At 40.2% G+C, this 17566-nt stretch overlaps 1 protein-coding gene across 4 annotated transcripts in view; it reads right to left on the bottom strand.

Annotated features, from left to right (window-relative positions):
- The window catches only part of LIMA1 (LIM domain and actin binding 1), a 44724-nt gene that overhangs the window by 26048 nt on the left and 1110 nt on the right, over positions 1–17566 (bottom strand). For 2 of the 4 annotated variants that reach the window (XM_070937812.1, XM_070937813.1), the window contains exon 2: positions 11340–11801. In XM_070937812.1, the coding sequence (XP_070793913.1) occupies positions 11340–11489 (150 nt within the window). In that variant the 5' untranslated portion in view covers positions 11490–11801. Of the gene's footprint in view, positions 1–2829; positions 3173–11339; positions 11802–17566 lie in introns of those variants that run through there. The other 2 variants (XM_070937810.1, XM_070937811.1) reach the window with 1 other exon arrangement.

Raw genomic sequence — 17566 nt, 5'->3', positions numbered from 1 at the left:
CTCTGTGGGAGCGAACTGGCCGGTGGGAGGCTATTGGTGGCAGAAGTCGGTCTCGAAGGTACCCGGGTCCTGTGCCATGGAGCGCTTTAAAGGTGATAACCAACACCTTGAATCGCACCCGGAAGACCACTGGGAGCCAGTGTAGCTCGCGCAGGAGGGGTGTCACGCGGGCACAACGAGTTGCACCCATAACCACCCGCACGGCCGTATTCTGGACCAGTTGGAGTCTCCGAGTGCTCTTCAAGGGGAGCCCCATGTAGAGAGCATTACAATAGTCCAGCCGGGAGGTGACAAGGGTGTGAGTGACCGTGCGCAAGGTGTCCCGGTCCAGAAAGGGCTGCAACTGGCGGATCAGGCGAACCTGATAAAAGGCCCCCCTGGCCACGGCCGTCATATGCTCTTTTAAAGACAGCCGTGCATCCAGGATTGCGAGCCCTCTCTGTGGGGGGCAAAGATTCACCCCCAATAGTCAGCGATGGCACCTGCTGACTATATCGGGATGCCGGCAGCCACAGCCACTCGGTCTTGGATGGGTTGAGTCTGAGCCTGTTCCTCTCCATCCAGACCCGCACGGCCTCCAGGCAGCGAGACATCACATCAAGGGCATTGTTGGGGTGGTCTGGGGTGGAGATGTACAGCTGAGTATCATCAGCGTACAGATGACACTTCACCCCAAAACCACGGATGATCTCGCCCAGCGGCTTCACATAAATGTTGAATAGAAGGACCGACCCTTGTGGCACTCCCCATGTGAGACTCCTCGAGGTCGACCTCTGCCCCCCTGCCAACACAAACTGCGAGTGGTCGGAGAGGAAGGAGGAGAACCACCGCAGAACAGTGCCCCCTATTCCTAACCCTCTCAACCGCTGCAGCATGATATCATGGTCGATGGTATCAAAAGCCGCTGAGAGATCTAAGAATTTATTCAAGCTGGTAAGCATTAATTTAGTTACATTGACTGTACAGATAGTCCTCGATTTATGACCAAAATTGGGCCCACAATTTCTGTTATTAAATGAGACAGTTAAGTGAGTTTTGCCCCATTTTACGACTTTCTTTGCCACAGTTGTTAATCACTGCAGTTGATAAGTTAGTAACCTGATTGTTAAGTAAATCTGGCTCCCCCCCACACACACACATTGACTTTGCTTGTGAGAAGGTCGCAAAATGTGATCACATGACTTTGGGACACAGCAACAGTCATAAGTATGAACCAGTTGCCCAAGCATCTGAATTTTGATCACATGATAATGGAATTGCTGCAAAGGGCTTAACTATGAAAAATGGTCATAAGTCACTTTTTTCAGTGCTGTTGTAACTTTGAATGGTCACTAAATGAACTGTTGTAAGTCGAGGACTACCTGTATTAATTTTATGTGAAATTCCAGGTGCCCGAAAGGTGTTAGACCCAAACACCTGGTGGCTCAGCAGACTGATAGCATTGTGATTAACACCAGCTGTCTGCAATTACTGTAAATTCGAATCTCACCAGGCTCAAGGTTGACTCAGCCTTCCATCCTTTCTAAGGTAGGTAAATTGAGGACCCAGTTTGTGGGGGCAATAAGCTGACTTTGTATAAATATACAAAAGTATGAAGGCTATTGCTTAACGCATTGTAAGGCGCCCTGAGTCTCCGGAGAAGGGCGGCATATAAATCAAATTAAAACAAACAAACAAACAAACTAAGATATATCAGGTCGTCTGGCCTGAGGGTGGCACTCTGTCAAAATTGAATATATCCTGGCTCAAAATTCTTTACTTATACGTAATGTTGGTTGTTAAGAAACAAACAGTCCCACAAATTCATCTATCCAAATTCAAAGCTTCTGAATATAAGCTGCCAATGGAACCCCAGGTTTGCATACACGGTATATTTTTAAATTCCTATTTTGATCCATTAGCAGAAAATACAGCAATTTCATCTGACGTTCGATGTTACTAAAAATGACATATAATTTAGATATAGTAAAAAAGGAGGCTCAAATACACAGACATACATATATACACATAATTCCCAACATCACCTCCTTTACACACAGCACCCAATGATCTTAGTGAAGATAACCACATGACAATTAATAGCAGCGGAATCACCTCAAATCTAACAAATAAAATGAATGAATCCAAAAACAATCAATAGACTAATCAACAAAGCCTTTGAGCTTTGTTTCATCAGCGAGAGGTGTTTTATTTCAGAAGCAGTTTGGTTTTCAAATAATCTTTTAGAGTAATAGGAAACATGGGGAGGGGAGGGGGAATAGAAATAATTTCTTTCCAAATTGAGAGAGATGTTCTTGTTAAACATCATACTGCTACACTTAATCAAAACCCAAATTTTAGCGATAAAGTCCATTTTTTAAAAAGTGCACCCGGACGTCAAATAGATTCAGTTTCATTAAAAATGAAAGTTCAGGGGTTGCTCTAATTTCTCAGGAGCCATTTCTCCTCTCCTTATTAAGATGCTGTCAGCAGAGAGGAATTCATCTGGGCCTGCATTTTTCTATACTCAAGAAGGGAAGGATTAGGCAATAGAATTGTAAGCCAGCGCACAAGTTCCAGAAATCACAGCACTGCAGAGAATTAGAAAGCATGTGAAAGAAAGCAAGTGACACACCCTACATATGGTTACCACACACAAGTACTTCCTAGGAAGTGAACAGCCTTTGCAGAAAGTTTAGGACCATGTTCTGTCCCCCCCTTCCCTACACAGGCAAACACACAACCAGGCACGCCTGCCAAGGTTTTATTATGCAATCAGACTAGAATCCCTTGCAGATAAGAATTTTGGCAGTAAACTGCGAAATGCCTGCCAAATCAGTTTTCACTCACAGTAAGCAAGAGAGTTTATCCTCAGTCCGGTCCAGTAGCAAAAAAGTAATCCACGAAGCAAGAGTTAGCCAAGGTCCAATCCAAATATGTACAAGCCAGATTTCAGGTAACGCGATGTGACTCTCAGGTTTTTAACTTTGACCGTCACAAAGCCTGAAGAGCAATCACACCCACTTTTATTCCTTGTGGGGTGTGGCTCAGTGACTCAGCTCAATCTCTGGCCTCCCACGCCTCTTTCGTTGCTGCACACGCTTCTCCCTCCAACGCTGCCTTGGATCAAGCCAGGATTCATCATCCTCGCTCCCTATCTGTTGTTGTTCCGATATGCTTTCCTCCTGGCATATCCCAGGCTGTTCCTCTTGGCCTTCAGATGGAACCTGAGGCATTGCCAGAGAGGAGGGTCCTGGAGAGGGAGGCCTTGTCAGTTCCTCCCCATCACCTTCTGAGTCCTCTTCCTCTGTTAGGACAGGCTCGGGAGTCAGGGTCACAACAGACCAACAAGAAAAAGCATTTCATCAGAGGAAAAAATGAATGTGTGCATGTTGACATTTGGGTGTTATGTGCGTGCATGAAAGTCGACAGCAGGAAAAAATCATAATGTCCTGACCCCATTATTGTCACAAATAGCAGAAAGGATACAGGAGACAGATATGCTGACTTCAAACTAATTTGACTCAAAGAATTGCTTGTGGACTAAAGTGAAGATATTTATGGGTTTTGTTTTTCTTGTCACTCATAGCTTAAGAAAAAGCAAGTCTAGAAATTTGCAACAGGAGAACAAGAAAAAAAATATTGAACAATTTATAATAATAAATTGGGCAATTTATTTCTATAAATGTATTGAGGAAATATTAAGATGGACATCAACTTTCCATGGCTCTTCCACTTTCACCACAGCTTTTATAAAGCTGCTACTTACCATCTAATAATTTTTTCTTCAATACTGTAGTCACAGCAAAGTCCTGTCACATCTAGAATTCTAAAATACAGGCCCAATGTTGCTCACAACTGAAAGGACCTGGCATTGTATTTTTAAAGTAAAGCAGTTTTCTGCTTGATTATGCTTAGGTAGGAGTCAGCCTAGATGTTTAAAGCAGCTAAAGGAAAGAGTTCCTATGGGTACAATAAATAAGGGCTCCGATTACGTGGAACAATCCAACAAAGTCTACACAGAACCCACTTAGCCCTTAATTAAATTCTGTGCAAAGGAGAAACAAAGCCACATTGTACAGTTTTAAGAACTGCCTGTCCTTAGGAAAGTTATATGGGAAGGTGTGGAAGAATTTATGCCTTAGTTGTAAAAGATGTCATTGCCAAAAGGATAGCCTACTACTAAACCTGCACATCCTCTGTTTTGTGTAATAGTTAAGCTATCATAATTGTCCTCCGCACTAGAGAAGACCTCCAAGGTTGCATGATCCAATTTAATTCACAAGACTAAAAAAAAAAAAAAAAATTACCAATGCAGTCATCTTTAGAATGATTACATACATAAGCCAATGCCAATTGACTATGAGATACAAACTGTTCAAACTTCCAAAAAGTACTTTAACGATTAATTCTCAGTTCAAGTATCAATTCAGAATTTTTAAAAAGAACTTCACAAGATTTTATGTCTTTCTTTCAATCAATCACATGTACCAGATTCTTTTATTGGTACTTCGGTGCCCCTATTTTGTAAATACAGTTTGCATTAAAAAGGTCACGGGGTATCAGATAGGACTAGAGGTAGATATGCTAATTTTTATTATAATAAGATATTTTATTATAAAATATCTTAGACATTTTAAACTTAATAGTTTTTAAAGGAGGATTTGACAGATGGACAAAAATATAAAGGGATAAGAATGTAGCTTAATCAAGCAAAACAACTTCCTAAAGTATCTTTGCATTAAATGTCCTGGTCTGTTTTGCAGAAAACACACAATGAGGCATGAGATTGGGCTTGCATTGCCTTCAAAATATTTTTCTAATGCTATTATAATATTTTGATTTAAAAAACCCACTTTAGACATACGTTATTTACACATGCCCAGACGTAGCAGCATGCTGCAGATCTGCTAAACGGGATTGGAAGCTGAATCAATAGCTATTTGCATTCCACTCTTCAGTGTGCTAAAACCAGTTTGTATACTCTACAAGCAGTGTGACATTGCCAATATATCTGGGGGACATCTAGCGGAGGAAGGCCATTTAAGTATATAATTATTCTGAATCTGATTTTTTTTTAAAAAAAAAAAAATCCCAATGTCTAACACCAAATTAGTTCCAGTTTATGAAATCTTTGTAAAGCCTTCCTCTTTAGAGATCACTGCCCAAAAGTCTTCACCAACTTATAAAATGTTGAATTTGTATTAAACAATTGTAATATTACATAATTAACCAATGTGAGGATGGATCTAAAAATAGATGACAATGGGAAGGGGTATAATATAGAATAGAAGGGAAAAATTGAATTTGATTAAGATTAGAGATGAGGATGAAGGGTAATATTGTTTTTTTTAAAAAATAGATGAGGAATAAATATGGCAAAAAGGAAATCTAGAAATTGTAAATTTAATTGAAATGACTAAACACTGTTTAAATTTGTGAACCGGCCAAATACTCTGTGCAAAGAAAAACATTGTATGATTGTATGTGTGCTTGTCTAAAAAATAAAAAAAAACTTTTTATAAAACAAAACAAAACAAAAAAGGTAGGTACGTCTTATAGTCTGGTGCGTCTTATACTCCGAAAAATACGGTATTCTACACTCTAGATAATTATCTGATTAATGGCCAAAGTCCTCCAAAAGTCAGTGCCTGGAAAGAAATACTGGAGCAGGAAACTTTGTCAGCATCTCTTCTGTCATCATTCTCAAAAACCAGGCTGTTGAAACAAATTAAAATGGGATTCTGATCATTTTCAAAGCAATGAGGCATCCCAATCTCAAGAATCCACTATGTGCCATATTGTTATTGAAATGGACCATATATATTCGTTATTCTAGGCACTTTTCAGCACAGCCTTTGCCAACTTAATATCCTTCCAATTTCTTGGCTTTTTAATCTCATAATTGCTGCTGCATTGTGCTTAGCACAGGACATGATCACTAGTTTCATAATTAATACATCCCACTTGAAGGTCCTGCATTGAGCATAATGTTGATAATACATTCTAAAGTGAACACCCTCTGGATGGTTTTAGGCCCTTAGGCATATTTACTAACTGTCTTTAAGATTCTATGATTTAAGAACAATCCTTAGTATAAGATATATAACAGCATATAAACATTTTATTACTGCAAAGTTGGTACTAATATAGCAAAATGTGGTTTAAAAGTAGGAATATAGTAATTGGTTGAGTGAACCAGAAGGGTAAACTTTATCCAGATCTTTGAGCTTGAACTACAATCAGGGTATATTAGGATTACCAAAATGCATAAGAAGCAAAGGGGGTGGGAAATCAATGGGTAAGATGTGTGAATATACAATGACTCGGAAGACATTATCTAAATACCAGGGTCAGCAGCTTGGGTCCTGCAAAGACTTAAGTAAGTCCATCAAGGCAGGGGTGGATTCTACTTACCTTTACTACCGGTTTGCAACAGGACCACACATGTGTGCTTGTTTCCCTCGCTCACGCTTCAATTATGACGTCCGGGCAGGTAGGCGGAGCCTCCCGCCACTTTTACTACCGGTTCTAAAGAATCAGACAGAACCAGGAGCAACCCACCACTGCATCAAGGCCAATGTTCCACAAGGCTTTTTAAAATACTTTTTTAATGAAAGAAAGCTAGCATGCTCCAACAGATTTCAACATAAAATTTATAGGAATGCCTTTGGTCTGCACAAAGGTCTAAATGGATGGACAGAAAGCATCCTGCAAAGAACATTTGCCTTCTGAGATACTGTTATTTAATAGCAGTGGTGGTGCAATAGTTAGAATGCAGTATTGCAGGCTAATTCTGCTCACTGCCAGGTGTTTGATTCTCACCGGCTCAAGGTTGACTCAGCCTTCCATCCTTCCGAGGTGGGTAAAATGAGGACCCAGATTGTTGGGAGCAATAGGCTGACTCTATAAACTGCTTAGAAAGGACTGTAAAGCACTGAGGAGTGTATAAGTCTAAGTGCTATTGCTATTTTGTTACTGGCTATTTTTATAGTAATTTTGCAAATTAGCAGGCTTTTCATGGAGGTCTTTTTTTTAACAAGAGTACAATTTGATCTCAAAATTTCCACATACACTCAACCACAAAGAATGCCCATCGCTGTAGTAAGTAGTGCTGATGACATAAAAATGTCTTTGCATAAAAATCTTTCTAATGATCATTACTCTATGGGACAGTACAATGTAGAATAACAGAGCTGGAAGGGACCTTGGAGGTCTTCTAGTCCAACCCCCTACTTTAGGCAGGAAACCCTACTGTACCTGTGCATTTTGTTTTTCTTGCCCAAATGTAGAACCTTGCTTTTTTCACCACTGAATTTCATTTTGTTAGATAGCGCCCAATGTTCAAGTCTGTCAAGATCCTCCTGTATCTTTAAACCTATCTTCCGGAGTGTTGGCTATTCCTGAAAGCTTGGTGTTGTCTTCAAATTTGATGAGTTCCCCATCTATCCCCTCATCCAAATCATTGATGTGAAGTGTACTGGGCATAAAACAGAGCCCTGGGATACCCCACTGCATATTTCCCTCCATGTAGATGCGGTTCCATTGAGGACTACACGTTGAGTGCGGTTGGTCAACCAGTTATGAATCCATCTGGTGGTGATGCTGTCTAACCCACATTTTCCCATTTTATCAAGTAGTAGGTTATGGTCTACTTTATCAAATGCCTTGCTGAAATCCAAATGAATACTGTATGAATACAGAATGATTCAAAGTGTAATGAATACAGTATGATCTAAAGCAAGGTATGTGTGTGTGTGTGTGTGAGAGAGAGAGAGAGAGAGAGAGAGAGAGAGAGACAGAGACAGAGACAGAGACAGAGACAGAGGCAGAGAGAGAAGGTGGGGGGAAGAGACAGAGAGAGAGATGCCTTTACTCTAGGACCTAAATGTTGTTTGCATAATAACTATCTGTCTGGAACTAGATTCAGCTTGAAAGGTAATGATTGCTCCAACATTATCTAGCGCATTTTTCACTAGTAGGGCTGGATCTCTCCAGATGATATCAACCATTGACTGCAAATCACTGGCTCTCATTGCAATGCCTTTCCAATGACAAACTTTTGAAGAAAGACCACATTGTTTATTAGGGCTGTGTGCAATGCATGCTTCAAAAATTACTTGAAAGCATTGCACAAAGACCACCACATAACTTGTACAAGACCAAAAGGGAGAGAAATGCCATTGCTTTCAGGAATATACTCATTAAAATTAATGCAACCAGAAGCCTGCTTTAAGAAATAGTACAAAGGGGCTTGGCCTTGGGCAAGATCCAAAGCACTTCTTTTGAATCATTTTCAAAAGCTGCATGCACAGCCATATTGTTTGTGTCTTCAAATAAGTCTTAGGCAAAGGAAATGACATTATCATAAAGCACATAGCACAAAATTCTACTGGTCTTTCCTTCACTACTGTATTTAATAGTCAATCAATTTAATACAAATCACTTAAATCCAGAGATATCTAGTGTGAGCACAAAGGCATTTCAGTTAGATTGCACAAGGCAGCCAATCAAGTTCTTTCCATTCCTACTATTGTCTGCCATTCTCTATTATGCAATTTCAGAGGAGCTCCTGAACTTTAAAAAGAACTTAAGTCTTAAGGAACAAGGACATACGGGAGAGAAAGCCCTCATTTTGTATCAAATCTCTCTTCATCTCTACATCCAAACTATTTGGTTTTAACAGTTTATATACCCCTCCTGCATTTATGAACAAAATGGTTTTTAAAAATCGTTAAATAGAAGAATATTGGTGGGGGGGGGGGATTCCTGTTCTTGTCTGAAAAACATTTAAACCAGATTTTGTTTGCAGTTTTCAACAAGATAAAAATGTTTACTTCTTACTGCTGTGCATTAATGTTATAGTTATTAAACAATCCAATCAACACATTAAGCTTATCTTTCTTTTGAATGATCAACTGTCTACTGACTTCTCCTTCCTTGGCCCCAGTTTTTCCCTAGTGACTTCTGCTAAGATGCCCAGCCAATTCTTGCTCTTGGAAGTTCACTGTAAATCTATTGTTTCAGCTTATTTTAAAGGGAATAATTATAACTGAATTGCAAGCTTTTCCTAGTTGTAAGATCAGGTAAGGATTATCACAGCCTAAAATATCTGCGATTCTTAACTGTATTAATCCTGGACTAAGCAAATATATACAAGGTGTTTCCTGTCCTTTTACTGCTACGTTATTGAATCTCTTCCCATTTATTACTTTAACTATGTTGCTTGTATCTTTCAATTTATATTGTTTTTATTTGTTTCCTAGTATGATTTGATAGCTCATTAGTAACCTTGGCTATCACTGTTGTATCTTATTCTCGATGAATGTATTTTATTCTCCTTATGTACACTGAGAGCATATACACCAAAGACAAATTCCTTGTGTGTCCAATCATACTTGACCAATAAAGAACTCTGTTCTGTTCTGTTCTGTTCTGTTCTGTTGTTCTGCTCTGCTCTGCTCTGCTCTGCTCTGCTCTGCTCTGCTCTGCTCTGCTCTGCTCTGCTCTGCTCTATTCTATTCTATTCTATTCTATTCTATTCTATTCTATTCTATTCTATTCATCGGCTTAAGTCCATTGACAGAGACAGAGAGATCAGTATTTCTGTAATGCTGTCATCTGCTCCCAGATAATGGATAACACAAAACATAACACCCATTATGCAACTATATATGTATTCTAGTGGATTCTGAACGTATCAGATTGGTACACTGAGGACACATCAGGCATATGAATCAATGAGAACTGTATTATATATTCCAATTCTGATCTGAAGTTTCCAGAGCCTTGTGGTAAACTAATTCTGTCCATTTCACATATATTTTACAGAATTTTACACAAAATTGATTGAAGTTTAACTGCTAGAAAGAGGAAGGGAAAAATACCTAAAGCATCTAGTTTACCATCACAACTTTTGTGCATCTGTGAAATCCAAAATATGCTGCTGTAACGTATTTTCTGTACTACTAATTTGTCAGTGATGCAAAACTACATAACAATCACTTCTATTAGGATATAACTTTTACAATGCACAATTTTATGACTTTTTTTAAAAAAATGTAAACAATGATAAATATGCACCTAAAGACCATGTCTTCAGGCTGAAACATTCTTCCTGCAAAATCATTTCGCACAGTTATGAATAGCTTACTAATTATAAAGAGTATGAAATGTTTTCTCTATGGGCCAATTTTCTTTTATAACTGAAAGATTTTGTAAAACTGGAAAAGTTGCATATTCCTAGCATGTTTAACTGGCTTTAAATTTGGCCTAGAACCAATACAAGCAGCATGTATATTAAATTTTGAAACATGTTTAAGATGAGTAATCTATGTCTACAGATCAGGTGTCCACATGTCTTGGGATAGCTGTACACACCCAGCTATTTCATCCATGTTATGTTCAGATCTAATTGGACCACTCAATCAGCATAGCAGGCTGTATCTAGTTAAGGTAAAATAAACTGCTCCTGTGGCAACCTAGATTTGGAGATCTAATTTAGAAAATTTAGCTTGACTCCAAAGTAATTCACCTTTTCAAAGCCCTGAGGAATTCTAAATCACAACTATATCTTGTTTATATTCTAGCATAAACTTGGAACACATACAAGGGGCTAAACTGACGGGAAACTATGAAGAAACTGGGAAAAGTCAACCAAAGAGTGCTTCAAGCCACTACCATATGCAACTCATTTTCTTGTTACTCAATTTGCAATTTTCCCCAGGGATACAGTCTGTAGTCCACATGCTGGATCAGATTTCATGAGTACTTGTAGGAAAATGCAAGGCCCATGAATTTGCAAGTCAAAACTGGCGAAGACAGGCATTCTCAGACTATCATCACACACTTTCTTCCTGTGAGAAGATTTAGCAGCAGACAGAAACATTTGCCAGGATGCAGACAGAGAAGAGTGCAAAAATTGTTGCTTCAAACATTAGTTTCCACAACTCAAAAAAATTAATAAATCAAGGAACAGTTGTACTGCAATCACAATATGCGCACGCGCACACACACATTCCCAGGTTCTTTTCACAATTGCATGCATGCGCACATCTCAATTTATTTGGAGGCTTCAATAGGGCCAACACCCCAATTAGGCTAACCTCAGTTAATTAGGTTTCTTTTTGCAGCAGCTATTGGCATTCTAAAAAACCTGCATTCTGCCACACACTCTTCTCCTTTGAGCAAGAATTATTGTGAGCAAGAATTATTGTGCTATCCACAAAGGGGGGGGGGATTTTTGACAATGGGACAAATAAAAGATACCCACTTCCACGGCAGGCCGATTTTAGTCACCCTTTTACCATTTTTCTTTTCTTTTCAAGAGCCAGGGAGAACTGAAGCAAATCGTTCCTTACCTTTGTTTGAACTGCATCCCCCCTCTCAAACATCATCTTTAGTTTGTTTAGAGGAACATTAAACTTCTCTATTTTCCCTGACGACTCTGAGATTTCACTGGTCTCCAGCTTTCCTATGTCTTGTGTGGATTCTCTAAGACAATTTTCCATTTCCCCACTCTGAGACGACTGCGCTTTATCGTCTTCGCTGCCAACACTGGGATATCTGAACCGGCCAAACAATCTGGAAGAGGACTGAAGTCTCAATCTTGGACTAATCCCTGAAGTTTTGTTAATTTCTGCTAGGGAAGCAGAGCCGCTTTCAGTTCCACCACCAGGGCTGACAGCCTTCTGCCTAACCTCAGCACGGCAGCTTTCCACAGCTTCCTTCCGGACCTCCGTCCCCAAGCTTGGATTTTCCCACTTCTTCTTCAAGATGCTGAGGTTCCCCCTTTTAAAATGAGGGGGAAGTGGGTCAATGCTCTAAAAAAAAAAAATGAATAAGAAAGTGAGACCGGTTATAAAAGCTGTCCCGAAGTTCTTTCTCCAGGAAAGAAAGGAAGTTAAAACGCTGAGCAGACGGCACTTTCAGACAGCTGTGAATCGTTAGAACTGTGCCACATGGAGCAAGGCTGGATCCAGGGCAAGGAAGGGGAGAAGGGAGGGGAAAAGAAAAAGGAGCTGAAGCAGGAAGTGAGAAAGCAGGATGGCCTTATATGGAAGCAAGGGACTCCACTGAATGAGAGAGCTAGAACCAAGCCTATTTGCCTCAACATTCAGCACAAAGGAAGGAGAGGAAAAAAAGCCCACCTTCTCCCAGCCTGCTTCCAGAATAGGTGGGAAGCCATATGAGATGGCTACTGTCAAAAGAACCCCTTGCCTCCCATCTGCGCCACAGGATGACAAAGAGGACCTAACAGCAAGCTGTTTTTTAAAAAATAATAATTGAGGCGTATCTTTCAAGGAACCTGTCATTCACTCTCTGTTCTTTATAAGCATTTGCTTGATCGTATTTTGGTAATTTTCTTCCTAACCGCGCCAGCCATTAATTTTATTTCTTTTTATCTATTTATTAAAGGTGGATCACACCCTCACAAGGATTGTGATTTGGACCACCGATTAAATGATTTAAAACCAAAGGGTTCTAAAAGATTTAAGGTAGACCTGGAAAACATTGTGCCATTCCTGTTTTAACACAAGCATTTTATTTATTAAACGGGCAAACTCTTCTGCCCAACTTTTTCTAAGCGAGCCATTCACAGTAGTTGGCAACCTGTATCTTCCTGGTTTGCTATACTGGTGTTCTGCCAGGTATAAGATCCAACTAAAAAAATGGAAAGGGGCTACAAATTTTTAGATTATTAAACAGGATAAGCGGCTATACTGGGATTAGTTCTCTGTTATTTCTTGTGGCTACATTGAGAGTTCCACCTTGCAAATCAGTGAGAAGGAAACATACGGTAACTTTCAGAAATAATCAGTTTTCTGCTCCATTTCAAGCAGGTTTAAATGTACAGAGAGAAGTAAGAGTGCAAGATCAGGGAGTCAGAAATAAAAAAAAAAAGTGGGGGGAAGAGGTACAGAGGAACCACATAAAGCAATGTAAATGTTAGTGCTTTTATAGAAAAATCAGGTCCCCAAAAAGTATTCGTTTGCATCTGGAAATCTGGAATAAACAGTACAGCACACTGTGACTCATCTTGGACACTGTTTGAATTCATTTTTGTTTTAATGCCCCTGTGCAAAGCTCACTTTTGTGGCCCCTGTTGACCTGACTCAGAGTTTACTATTCAATCCTGTACGTCAAAAGAATCATCAGCCAGACAGAATTGCTATCTAACAGACACAGGTCCAAGAGTCAGCTCTTTAATACAGTGAGTCACATATTAGACTAGGAATGCTAAAAGAGAGGGAGAAAAAAAAAGCCAAGTTTGATAACAATCAAAAGCAGGACAGAGAGTTCTCAAGCTCACCAGAACAAAACTTCATCTAACACAGAGGATAATCAGTTCCAGGCAGCACACAAATACTCTTAGTAAGGTTGGAAGGTTATGCTGAGCAGGCAGAACAGAATCAGAAGCATGGATAAGGTCAAACATTAGCAAAAGCTGTATCCACATTCAGTACCCTAGATTAGATAACAGAGCCCAAAATCAGCAATCTGTTTAAATTCAGAGCTATTTAAATGAAATCACTTCAGTGAACACAGGAGTAGGGAAGTTACAGAGGCAATTCTAACTTCACTGGTATAATACAGAGAAACTCCAAGGACTGAAGTTAATAACCAAAGGATCTGTTATTGTCTAATGTCCATTTTTTATTTATATAAATTTTACCAATGTTGCAAACGTTGTCAACTTCCATTTGTCACTTTATCAGGTTTTTCATTGTACTTCCATCTTTTTTTTACCACCACAAAGATGGAATATCTATCTATCTATAGATTTTGAATGATATGATGGTAGCTTTCTATATGTTCCATCCCTTATACATGTAGTCCTTGACTTACAACAGCTCATTTAGTGACCGTTTGAAGTTACAATGGCATTGAAAAAAGTGACGTATAACTGTGTTTCCCACTTACGACCGTTGCAGCATCCCCATAGTCACGTGATCAAAATACAGATGCTCGGCAACTGACTCATATTTATGAGGGTTGCAGTGTCCTGAGGTCATGTGATCACCTTTTGTGGCCTTCTGACGAACAATGTCAATGGGGAAGCCAGATTCACTGCAGTGATTCATTTAACGACTGTGGCGAGAAAGGTCATAAAATGGGACAAAATTAACTTAACAGGCTTGCTTAAGCAATAGAAATGTTGGGCTCAAATGTGGTTGTAAATCGAGGTTTACCTGTAGCCAACTCTGCCTTAGGTTATTTTCCCCAGAGGTTTTCACTAGAAACAGCTTCCTCTTCTACCTTTTCCAGGTATCTCTCAAACCGAGAGAACTGACTGAGGGAGAGAACTCATTGCTTGGACACAGCAGTGTTGTTCTTTGCCCTGCTGCACCTCCTTCTCCTTTCCCTTCCACCATTAATTCAAAATTCTGCATCTGAGGACTTTGATGAGATGATCAGCCCAGAAATATGATTGCTTCTTCCTGTTTCTAAAATGTTGAGTCCAGCTAAGATGCCTTCCCTGTGAAGATGCAGTCCTAGTTCTCAAAGAAGATCAGCCCACACTAATTGCCTGACTTCATAATCAGGGGTTTCAGGTGCAAGCTGTTTTGATGTATGCCTATGGGCTCATATCTGTGGACAGGGAAATATAATTTGAAGGCAGTGAAACCTGGTCCAAAAATGGCAATATATTCTGTCTTGTGCTTGAAAGAGTGATCTAAGCTCTCACTGCACAAAATTCTTGACCCATCCTGATTCCCAGCTCCTGGCAATATACTCTGCAGCAGCAGAAATTTGGAAGGCCAAATGTTTGCTACAGGGAACACAGAGAAATGCTAATGATTTATTTATATTTGTGAAAAATGTATTTATAGTGGACCCCAAAAGAGGACAAGACAGTTAATAGTAAGTGAATACTGATTGGCTGACAATTCCTTATGTTAAACCAGAGGTCCCTAACCCCCGGTTCGTGGACCAGCACTGGTCCACTGATGCGCAAACAAGCAAAGCCCCATCCGCCGGATGCAGGCAGCACGCAAAGCCATGCTTCCTCCGGTCCACAGAAAAACCTCTCTCCATGGAACTGGTCCCTGGTGCCCAAAAGGTTGGGAGCACTGTGTTAAACTATAACTAGTCAAAATGGTATTCTGAGTACAATTGGCAGTGATGTTTCTGCTCACAGAAACAAACTTTGGAACCAAAATATAATATACATTATATTATATTATAGATATTATAGATATTATATGAAGCTAAAATCCTTCTGACATGTTTTATTCCCAGAAACAGAACCAGGCATGCATCTGTATTAGGAAGATTATTTGTTACCAAGGCCATTTTTCCAATGGCTGGTTAAAGTATTATCCATAAATTCTTGGTTGAATATTTGCTACACCTAGTGCTGTATTTTCTCTTATCTCTGCTGCTATTAAATGGTCATTTATGGTGCATGGGGCAATTTGAGGAAAAGGAATGCATAATTCATTCCTTTGCTTCAGTGGTGGGTTGCCTCCGGTTCACGCTGGTTCTATAGAACTGGTAGTAAAACTGGCGGGAGGCCCCACCCACTGACCCTGACATCATGAAAATGCTTCTGTGCTTGCACAGAAGGAAGTGCGCGTGGCCCCGTTGCGAACCGATAGTAAAGGTAAGTAGAACCCACCCCTGCTTTGCTTCTTGTATCCCTTCCTTCCCACCAAACAGCACCAACAACAGGAAAAATACTTTCCCCCTCCCCCACACCCAATTTCTCTCCTTAATGTAGTATGAGAGTTGGGGCGAAGACAAGGAGCTGTGTGTTGAAGCCAGAGAGAAAGTTACTTCTCCCTATGTACCACACTGCCTCCCATTACACGCTAGCTGTAAGTCCCTTCAAATAGGAGTTTAAGTAAGTGGAGATGAAGATGTAGAGAAAGCAGGAACAGGCTTCTCTGCCTTCCCCAATACTGCACAGACCTCCTGGTGCCAGTTGGGTGTTAGCTGGGCTGATTCTTCTTTTAAACCAGATCTACAAGCAGGCAACCTGGCCTTGGGAAGAGCCGTGCCTGCAGCAGCCTAAAGTGGCCAATAGGTGCCAGGCTAATTCCACCCTCTAAGAAGTCATCACCAGAACGGTTAGGGAACAGCATTAGAGTGCACCTATGGTAAAGCTGCCATGGGTTATTGGCTACTTAAGAGGAAAAACACAAGTTAAATATAAGAATCACTAAGGATAACTTTAATTATGTTGCTTCCAGGAATGTGTCGGGACACTGTAACAACATGGCAAAACAACAACAACAACCCGGATTTACTTAATTATATTGTCATAGGCAAATTAGGAACATTACTAAGCAGAATGACTTCACACCTACATGTAGATGAAAAGTACAAACTTGACATCCCGGAATAAAACTTGGGCTATCTTTGGCCATTGGAAGGCTGTTCTAAAGCTTTCTTTTTTGCAAATGTTTTTGCTATGTCAAATGTCCTATTCCAAAATTTTGAGTTAATGATTAGAGACGTAAATAGCCTGGACAACAGGACAATTCAAAAGCAGCTTCAAATATTCTTAAGACCAGATCATTCTCCCAACTTTCTTCATGTTGGAGCAGGAGGCAAAGGAAGGTGCTATTGTTCTCATTCTCCAACACCACATGCATTTCTGCATGTCTTTCCTTTCCGACATGCAGTGCAATGTCTACAAAGGGATGTGGTATACAGCAGCATGAGCCTAGGCTCAGCACATTGGGCAAACCCAGTCAATTGCTTAAAAGCATTGTAAGCCGCCCTGAGTCTCCGGAGAAGGGCGGCATATAAATCAAACTAATAAATAAATAAAATAAATTGTGGCTTATTCAGTTAAAAATGTGTATACAATCCATGGCTTGGTACAATATGTGAATTCAGCTACTGTGCCTTTATATTATTCTTGTGGGCTTCACTAGAAGGATATGTGTATAAAAGGCTTAAAATTATGGTTTGCTTTGTATCAAACAAAAATATAGAGAGATTGTAGTCAATTAATATACAGGTAATTCTTGACTTTCGACCACTATTGGGACCAAAATCTTAGTTACTGAGATTAATCTCAGCAATTAATCAAGATGTCCAGGAGGTGGTTTCTTTTAATGATGCAATCCTGGCCTTCTCCGTTGTGGTTGTTAAGCAATCTCGGCATTGTTAAGTAGAGTTCCAGGTAAGGTGTGCAGGGTGGCTCAGGAAAGTAGGAGAGATCCTAGGAGGCTCTGTTCAGGACTTGAAAATCCTCCCTGCCAAAATCCAAGTAGGATTTTCAGCCACTGAGCAAAAAGGCACGTGTGTGGCCTGCGCTTGGCTTCCCAGGGCCTTCTCTACCTGACTGGAGCACTCCACACTCCTTACTTTACCAGGCTGCCACTTAGCTCTCTGTTTGGATTTTAATTCCCTCTTGTCTCTGGGGATGGTTGAAAGTTGCCTGCCAAAGTATTTCACCTCCTCTCTGTGCACAGAAGGAATCTAACTTCAGCTCTGTTTCTGCACCCCGCCAAACGAATTCAGCTCCCCTTAGCAGGAAGCTCTTTCAGCCAACCCTCCGAGACAAGAAGGGGTCTTCTTGGTAAAGTAGAAGCTGTTTGCACTCTTCCTTGCTAGCTTTCTCCACTGACTT

This window comes from Pituophis catenifer, unplaced genomic scaffold, assembly GCF_029215685.1.
Source record: "Pituophis catenifer annectens isolate HBS135680 unplaced genomic scaffold, rPitCat1.0.hap2 SCAF_2, whole genome shotgun sequence".
NCBI lineage: Eukaryota > Metazoa > Chordata > Lepidosauria > Squamata > Colubridae > Pituophis > Pituophis catenifer.
The sequence above is the reverse complement of the archived record's forward strand: the minus strand, read 5'-3'. Positions and strand labels throughout refer to the sequence as shown.